Source organism: Leiobunum rupestre, chromosome 4 (genome assembly GCF_980474605.1).
Source record: "Leiobunum rupestre chromosome 4, qqLeiRupe1.1.hap1, whole genome shotgun sequence".
NCBI classification, from domain to species: domain Eukaryota; kingdom Metazoa; phylum Arthropoda; class Arachnida; order Opiliones; family Sclerosomatidae; genus Leiobunum; species Leiobunum rupestre.
The window spans coordinates 44,415,945-44,425,389 of record NC_143387.1 but is presented as its reverse complement, the minus strand read 5'-3'; the positions used below and the strand labels follow the sequence as shown (position 1 = coordinate 44,425,389).

The 9,445-nt window shown below is 39.5% G+C and overlaps 1 protein-coding gene across 1 annotated transcript; it reads left to right on the top strand.

The window, feature by feature from the left end:
• The first annotated feature begins 1,975 nt into the window (after positions 1-1,975).
• Positions 1,976-8,712, top strand: LOC149947945 (uncharacterized). Its single transcript, XM_090171858.1, has 3 exons — positions 1,976-2,242; positions 3,036-4,518; positions 8,559-8,712. The coding sequence occupies exons 1-2, from the start codon at positions 2,213-2,215 to the stop codon at positions 4,191-4,193; spliced, it is 1,188 nt and encodes a 395-aa protein (XP_090027984.1). The 5' UTR covers positions 1,976-2,212; the 3' UTR covers positions 4,194-4,518; positions 8,559-8,712.
• Positions 8,713-9,445: the final 733 nt, after the last annotated feature.

Here is a 9,445-nt window from a genome sequence, read left to right as displayed (position 1 = left end):
AGAGTTTTCTGAAAATTCAACACTAATTTTGTAATGTGCAAGACTTGTACGGGATTTTGAGCTGAGCAACGATCTCACACATCACGTACTTCTCACTCAAGCAAAAAATCACCTAGTTGATTTGCATAGAAAAAAAAACACCGTTTACGGTTCAAATTACTGGGAAACATGAATGCCAATCTACACACAACAACAACTCTCAACAATGGGCCCAAAAACTATGTAAATTAACGATTTTGGAAAAACAGTTGCTAAATTATGAAGTTGTCTTTAATCGAATTTCAAAATTTCGAAAAGCCAACGCATTTCCTAATTTGGGGACCTTAAAATTCTAAGATCTGTTAAATTTGTTTAAATTAAATAACAATAAATGTATTCATCTGGCAAGTTCTTTTGATATCCAGAACCTTTACTTTATTGGCGTTGCAAATGGCGCGGTGGAGCGAGAACGCGATTGTGGTTGGTCTTCCAATTACGCGATGGAGATTTAAAAGTTAGGGCAATACCTTTATTTACTGTAGCAAAGATAGCTTTTTCAGTATTTTTCGGGTGTATTACGTGTATTTTATTGAATGGGATGCTCACTGTGGCGTTGGAATCTGGTCCGCCGCGTCGGAAGTCTGCGTTCCGCGTCGCCGCACCTAGTGCTCGCCAGTTTGTACTTCAACTCTCCACAATATTATAGAGACTACAGTATAGAACTGTGTGTTTTCCTACCTGTCAGTATCGGGAGTTTTTTTAATCCGACGAAATACCATTTACCTCTCCTAGACACTTCACTTTATTGATTTAACGTACCTTCGTTTCGAGAATCTGGCAGTCGCCGAAACTACTGCCTGACAAATTACAACCAATTCTTTCTTAAGTAGTGATTATTTTATTGTTACATTGGGATTATCACCCGTATCTCGGTTCGACTCTATGCTAAAGAATTGTTTAATTTTTATTTATTGATATTAAAACGTAATAAACAATTTTCTTTATCTTACGTAAATTTCTATAAAACATTTTAATATATTGTCGTTCGACTCCTAAAACGTCACTGACCAATCGAACTTAATTCTGTCTTAAAAATATTACTTTAATGGAGAAATTCGGAAATATTAAATATATAAAAAATATTGGTATTTTTAGTAGTTTATTTCTGAGTTATAAAGCTACATAATATATATTATTTATTTTTATAATATTATGATATTATAAAGGATATAAAAGTCGCTAGATGACTTGGGTATTTAAATAGCTGAATATATAACATGTAATAAATGATATATAAAATATAATCATAAAATAATTTAATTAATTCTAACTGATGATTATAGGAAATATTTGAAATATAACTTGAATCATAAAGATTTTTACATAAAATTATATTTTTAAATTTTCTAGTAATCATTAAAACCAAGTTAAACAAAATTATTAGAATAGTTTCCGCTAAATATAAACCACTCGCATTTCTGTTTATTTTCAAATTTATTAAAATTAAAAAAAAAATGTCAAAATATTTCGGGTGTAAATGTTGGGGAGATATTTTTGGTTTGAATTTACTTTTGGCCTAAAACCAATTTTTCAAGCTTCCGTTTTAGAGCAAACCATTTTACTATAACTTAGAACTTACTTGCGTCAGAAAATTGTGAATTTCCGCATCGAAATAGAGGTAGCGATTTATACGTTTGATAAATAACTAGAATAAGTTTTGTTAGGTAAACGTCTTTTGTACGTACTACGAAACACGAGAGAACGGCGCCGCTCCTCGGCGAAACGAGGAACTAGCGATGGCTTTATCGTGTGACGCGCTCGGAGGGAGTGCAACCTCCCGAATCCTCCCACACCGCGGCGCCACGTGACTCGGCTTACCTTCCATTCATTCCCTCTGGCGACGGTTTCTCGCCCCCCTCGGGACGCAACCCCGCCAATGGGGACTTACCTGAGCAGGTAGCGGGGCACAGGTGAAATCGACGGCGCACTAGCCATCGAGACTTTCATGGAACCGAACTTGGAACGGTCGAACACGATTGCGCGGAAACTCGTCTCTCGTCGCCCTTTTAGCTTTGATCTCTACTCGCCGGACGTCGCCTCGTCGCGTTGACCACTCGAGACCCTGGTCCGACGCTACTTGTTGATTTCTACCACCGGACGAACAGTCATTCCACTCCAGGAAGAGGACCCAAAAATTACTCTGGTCAACTGGCAAAAACTAGAGAGGTCGGGCATGACCTCTGCTATGACTGAATTTTCTGACGTAAGTACCCCAAATCAACTTATTTTTCCTATAACAAAATTCAAACCGAAGATTTCATCTTCTTCAGTCGTATCGAAGTAACTGATTTTTCAATACTGACTTAAGCCTACTTCAAACTTGTAACTAAATATAACTGCAGGGCATTAAATTATATTAGTGAATTTCCATATTGTTTGTACGCATTTATTTGTCATTTATTATTGGTAAATTAATATTATTTTGGGTATTTCGATAAAGTTTTAATATAATTATTTAATTATTGGTTTTTGGTGTAGTTTAAACTTCCGTTAGTTCCAGTGGTTTTATTGAAAGTTGCTGTGTTACGAAATGCGCAGCTGCTCGCCATTTCAGTGTAACAAGCGAAGTGTGTTTTTCGACATTTAATCCAGAAATATCGTTGGAAATATCGAAAACTTATTTAAAATATCAAGGTTGCGTCGAGGCTGCTGTCTGTTATCTCGGATTTGGATCTGTTGACTTTGCTCTCGCATTCCTTGAATCAATTGTTTATGGGTGCGGCATCACTTAAAGCGCGCTGCCGAGCGGCTAGAGCACCAGAATGTTAAGTAGAAGGCGAAATACACCGAACATTTCCCAAACATAAGTACGCGCTGCCTGGCCTTTATTTCAGGGGGAAAATCGTTTATGTCCCATTACGCTATAAAGAGTTGATACAACCGTAATTTCGCGCACTACGATTTAGGATCTAGTCAGGAATAAGCCGAACAATAAGCGTTTCGCGATTCAATGTTATCGTAACGCGATTAATTTAGTAACCGATTTATCGTTGCAGATGTGGCAAGATATTGAAAGCGTTCTCCTGAGTGACCCTGGTCCACCGTCGGACGGAAGCCAGCATCCAGGCGTGTCCTCCCCTCAGCACGGCTCCCTGCCTTCTTCGTCGCCATCTCAACATCAGCCGCCGTACATTCCGGGCCAACATCACGGGTCCTTATCTCCGTCTCACCATCAGCCCATCAACGGAAGTTGGCACGTAACAGTGGCGTCCAAGCCCCATCACCAACAAGAGGCGCACCCAGACTCGGTATCCGCACCCTCTTTAATCGGCTCGCAACAGCCTCAAATGAGCGGCGTCTCCCACGGAGGCGGAAGACTGAAGATCGACTACGAACAGAGCGCGGCGGCGCACGCTTCGCCATCCGCGCCGAACGATCTCGGATTAGGCGGCGCGGACGTCTCCGGGGGTACTCACTCTCAATACGGGGAATATTACATTCCACCGCCGCCCAATTCCAGCGAATCTTATTACGGCAGCGAATACGGCTACGGCCACTGCGACCCCGCGGCCACCCCTTACGGACCGCCGTACGGACAGATAAGTCAATGGCCGCCCTACGTTACGAACTGTCAAATGTCACCTCCGGCGTCCCCGGAAACGAGTCATCAAATTCCTCCGAACAATATGGAGATGTACTCGCAACATTACGGTCACCACGTGATGGGACATCCCTCAGGCGTCCCGCACGCCCAACACCTCAGGATGGTCACTCCGCCGTCGTCGCCCCACTTGGCTGAACTGTTAGCCAATCACGGACCGTACGCTCAGGGTGTTTGCGGACTCCCGAGTGGGGTAGTGACCGCGACCAGTAGGCCCGGGCCCGCCGTACCCCCGCCGGTTGGGAAACCCAGGAGAGGTCGAAGGAGCACGGGTCGCAAGAAGGTCACGATACACACCTGCTCGTACCCGGGATGCTCGAAAACGTACTCGAAGAGCTCCCACTTGAAGGCGCATCTGAGGACGCACACGGGGGAGAAACCCTACCAGTGCACGTGGAAGGGCTGCGGATGGAGATTCGCCCGTTCCGACGAACTGACGCGCCATTTCCGCAAACACACCGGCGATCGGCCTTTCCACTGTAGATTATGCGAGAGGGCGTTCAGTCGGTCCGACCACCTCGCCTTGCACATGAAGAGGCACGCCACAGTCTAGCGACGATGCCGTGTTCCGGACAATCTGTACATTGTAGAATATATATATATATACATAGTCGCCCCTAATTGTACATAAAAAAACACATTCAGAAAGAATCGGTTAAAGAAGAGTAGAAATATTTTAATAATAGTTCGAATACGGTAATTTCGTATTCGAAAACCAGGATGTTTATGAAGGATGGAAAGGCTTTATACGTCAAAGGCCGTGTCCAGAGGGAAAGCGGCCAGGAGTCATCCGTATGCCGCAAACGCCAGTCCATTCCAGCAGCGGGGAATCCAGATGAAGAGAAGAGAGCGTCGCTAAATCTGCCGCGATGTACCAGGTGAGTTTAATGATACGGCGTTGTAATAATGTCAGGCCCGGGGCTTCGAGGCGAATTATTCAAATAGGGTTTCGTGTCTACACGATGCCTTTCGCCGATTCCTAACATCGACCTCGAGGCGAACTACATTTATCCCCGATTACGAATCATTTATCTGACCAAAAATATATATTTTTTTGGTCTGGGTCCGATGGATTTATGTAAATTCCTAAAAAAGAAAGAAATACGGATGGATTTATAGACTCGGTCGAGAGAGAAAAAATCGGAAGATAAATAGCCCTCCCGTAAGTTCAACTCGACGCGAGATACAGTCGCTTCAAATAGATGTAATTTTAGGTTTCGCGGTTGTTTCGGTAAGATTTTACCATTTTATTGAAATTCAGACGTACGAATATAGTCGAGCTGGTTTTTCCTATTCAGAAATAACAGGGGCTGGTTTCTAGTGAATTTTCGTATTTGGTAATTTTTTAAATGATACGTTAGTCACATCCTAAGTAAGCCATTATTCGCGGTATTTTAGTAAAGACATTTTTAGGCACAATAGTGGTTCACAATTTTTCTGAACTTGCTGTTGCTTTACTCAGATTTTACTAGTAAAAACTACTTATAAATAATGATGAAATTACGTTGAATTACGATTAAAATTGTATTTTTACGGTTGAATCGAGAAGCGCTTGGTTAACAAATTAATATACATACGTAAAAAAAAATTAATAATAAGTATTAATAACTTCGAATTTAAATAGTTCTTACGGCTAATTATTAAGTTAATTTCTACAGCGTATTGTAATATTCGTAAACATATTTGGAGAATCGTATATAAACTGACAATGGCTATATAAATAGAAATAATAAAACAACCGGTAATTGGGATAGTCTTAAAAGCTTTCAAATTACAAATGCAATATAAAAACTTGTCGAAATTGTTTACGAGTAAATTGTTTAAACTATATACTTAAAAGAATTCGATCCGCTAATTGGCGTATTTAGAGAATTTGAATAAGCTAAGCCCCTTTTTCGAGGTAAAATGAGACGAACCTTTTTACAATGAGATCTAATCCTAAAGCCAACTTAAAGTAGGTCCTTCCATATAATTAGGCGGTTGTAAAACGTGAAACGTTCCCTTCAAAAAAAATGTATTCGGCGTAGTGGCCCTCTGCTCTTGATTTGCTGAAATGACGCAATTTTATCGGCTTCGATATAGAGACAAGCGCTTATAACGTTTCTTTGTTTAAGCGGCTTATTACAATAGGTAAACCCCTTTATCATAGCACGTAAATGGCCAACCTAATTTCGGAAATATCAATTATGAAGCAAAAATACGCCCGGAGAGCTTTGCTTGACCTAATGCTTTACAGCGAACTCGTATCGAAGGTTCTTTCGTTTCGCAAACTTTAATGCTAAAGGCAGTCTCGGTGTGGGTGGGTGGACGTTTTCGCTTTCAAATATTTTGCTCATGCCGTTAAGACGTTCAATGTATAATCAAGTAATTTAAGAGCGTATCGTAAAAAGACTCTTACCATCTTATGAAAATGTAAAATGATAATATTATAAATTATATCGTTCTTTTACAAAGCCTTTAACTTTAGTTAAAAATTTAATTCCATATTGAGCTTATACATTTTTCGAAATAAGGTTTTTAGTATACTTTTAACAAATAGAAATTTACAGAAATTGTAATATCCAAAATATAATCCATATTGTAAATTTAAATTATTTTTTCAAAATATATCACACCATAAGTAACATATGGGCTTGCCACCACCCTCCTACGCATTGTAACCCGGCCACCTGAATTAATGGCTTCAAAAGTCGCATGATGACTTAGGCCTAAGGTGGTGCCTTGGGTATTAGCCTAGCTGATTATTATTATTATTATTATATAGCCAATAAGGACGACAATTATTAAAAAAAATCTCCGAATAGATTTTAGTTTGGCGATAGTTTCGCAAAAGAGTTAAGGTGAAATCAAGGTTTAGTGTCGAAAGTAAGGTTATAGGTATGAAAGCTACTTAGAGTTTCGCTTAATTAATCGAATTATATTAATTATATAATTTGACTTAATAATTGACTTTACAAAAAACAGGTATTAATTGTCGAGGGAAAAATATTCATTACAAGATGAAAACTTTTTTATAGATTTAAAGTGTGGAAATGCGGCAAAAACGTTTCAAATGTCGCGTCTCGTTCGTGGCTATAAACTAGCCTCGTATATTTATTGTATAAAAACGGCGAAATTCGGAAGAACAGGTTTTGCACATTTTTGATATGAAAAATCAGCTCGAGGGCATAGTTGCCGCTGTAATGGGTTCTGATGGATATTGGCTGCGGCCCCGATCCACGCAGAGGCGGATTTAATTCTGGCCCTGGCCAGCGCAGCCTCAGAGACCAAGGAGATATATTATACGAGGGAAAAATGCTTTTTGATAGCTTATATCGCCTTTAATGTAGTCCTATAGTCTCGTTCGCGATAAAAAAAAACCCCGAAATCGAGTGAGTGTGTGGAAAATTACGTTGACGGATAGTTGGGGTCCCGTATCGCTTGACCCGACCGAAAACGATACTTTCAAATCGTTTTTTTCACAATAGCCTGAAAAATATATCCTAGCATATAATTAATTCTGACCGTTCACTTTTGATATCGCGAGCTTTCCTAATTTATGCACGCAACGCGATAAAAAGGTGAACATTTTATACACCTTAGCTAATATCTTGTTTGGGCAGATTTCGAACCTTTTAAGGTACCAACCTATAAGCGGGAATCGATTTAAAACAATGAAAAGATAAATATATATTTCGAAATGCTTAGGTATAGTAATCGAAAATATAGAATTACAATCGATGCGGTAGCTAGTGTCGAACATGCCGAGCTAAGTGTAAATAGTGAATGGACGAGAAAAATAACCCGATTATATAAAGTGAAGGCGAACACAATGTTGGTAATTCCCGTTTTCCTTTCCAAGCATTTTATCTACATTCGTGTTTAGCGATATAGCGTTAGACGGAGATTGTTATGCCTATAATTTATCAAACCAATCAGGTTTTCCGAAGCGCGTCTAATTTCAACATCCTCGGCGACAGAGTGTTTCGGCCAGCACTCGATGAAAGGGACCCCCTGTATATCTCATTATTCGCGGAGACCACGAGTAGGTATATATTCCCGAACGAACAACGGCGTGTTTTGTGAAATACCTGTTTACAAAACGAAACGGAATAAAAAAGGAACGCGTTCCCTTTCGCAACGCGTCAATAAGAGCCCTCGCGATTCATTGTTGCCCGCATTTTGTTCGACTGCTGGTCATTCCAATTATTCCTCGACGTCCGGCCTTGTCCCATATAATAACGGCCATAGCGAGAGCGAAAGTAATTGAACCATTGAAGAGCGACAATTCATTTTCGTACGGCCGCGCTTTCTGATGGATATTCTCGACGCAACGTCCTAAAAACCTTCCAGTTTCTAAAGGCGAGCTAGCACCCGTTCGCGTTGTTCGAAACGTCACAAAGTTATTAATTTTAAATCGAACCATTTAGAAAACGTCTCCCTATTTTATCCATCTGTCTTTTTCGAAAGCAAACCAGTTTCATTTGTTGGGAGCTAAAATGCTCGTGCCAATTCCGCTGGAATGTGGCTTTGAATTGCTTTGTCTACATTTTCCCGCTGCTCATTTTTTGCGTCGAAATTTCGAGAAAGGGGGAGGGATTTAATAAGAATGATTTCAATACGCGTTAAGTGAAAATAGCACCGTTATCATCCAATCCAACGTATTTCTTTCTCGCGCAAAATCGCAACCGATCACAATAGCCGCGTTCACACTAGACACTCTATTTTTAAATGGTTTTGAAATATAAAATTGAACATTTTCGTTGTCAACTGTATTAATAGCCATACGTTAAATATATTCGACAGCAAAATTTTACAATTCCATCTTTCGAAACCGTTTTAAAACGGTTCCACAAAGTGTCTAGTGTGTACGCGGCTTATTATATTTTGGGAATTAACTTAACAATTGGTTAAAATCATTTTATTTTTTTAATTTCAGGTTTGTGTTCATTTTACGGAGGTTTGTGTCAATTATATGGACTCTTTGAAGTTAGATTTTTAGACTATGATCAAAAAGGCCCTTTTACGAAACAAATTATTTATTGAAATATCAAAATACTTGAATATATCGTTGAAAATTTCGGCTGACTGAAGAAGACGATTATACCAACTCTATTGTACATTTGTGTAAATCATTGTTGCCCGTAAGTTAGTTTTTAAAAAAGTGTATACTTTATGTTTGTAAGTCTATTCGTTACGCTTATTCTGTACGATGAAGCCTCTTTAAAATGTCAATAAAACATTTTTGTTGCATTGAATGCACTCTCTCTCTCTCTTTCTCTCTCTCTCGCTCTCTCGCTGTTGAATTCCCAGAGTCAAGCTCACGCGCCGGTATTGTTAAATGGTCTTTCGGAGGGGAATTGCCGGTGGCGGCATCCTACGCGACTTTGGCGAAGCTTGAGTGGAATTAGCCATCCAAGGCCTTCGAAGCTATTTATCTTGGTTGCGGTCTATGGACGGAGCGAGGAAACTCAATTTTCGAGCCGACAGAAAAATTGAGAAATTTAATGGGGTTTTTGCGGAGATGAAAGCCCGCTAGTAATAGCTAACGGAGATTTAAAAAGCTCCTCGGTTTTAAACGAAACGCTTAAGCAGAAAAAAAAGGTTTTGGCGCGTTTATAGTTTAGTCTCGCGGACTACGTAACTCTTTCCCTTTTGTGGCAATTTCGCGAGAAATTTTAACTGATTATAGTTGAATGTTTAAAATATCGCCATAAGGTAGTTGTTTTTATAAGGTTTAAAACCTTGTAATATAGCTACGTAATTAGCAACGAATTAATTTGTTAAATTAAGTTTTTGTCAAAATGTTTCTCAAAGTTTTAAACA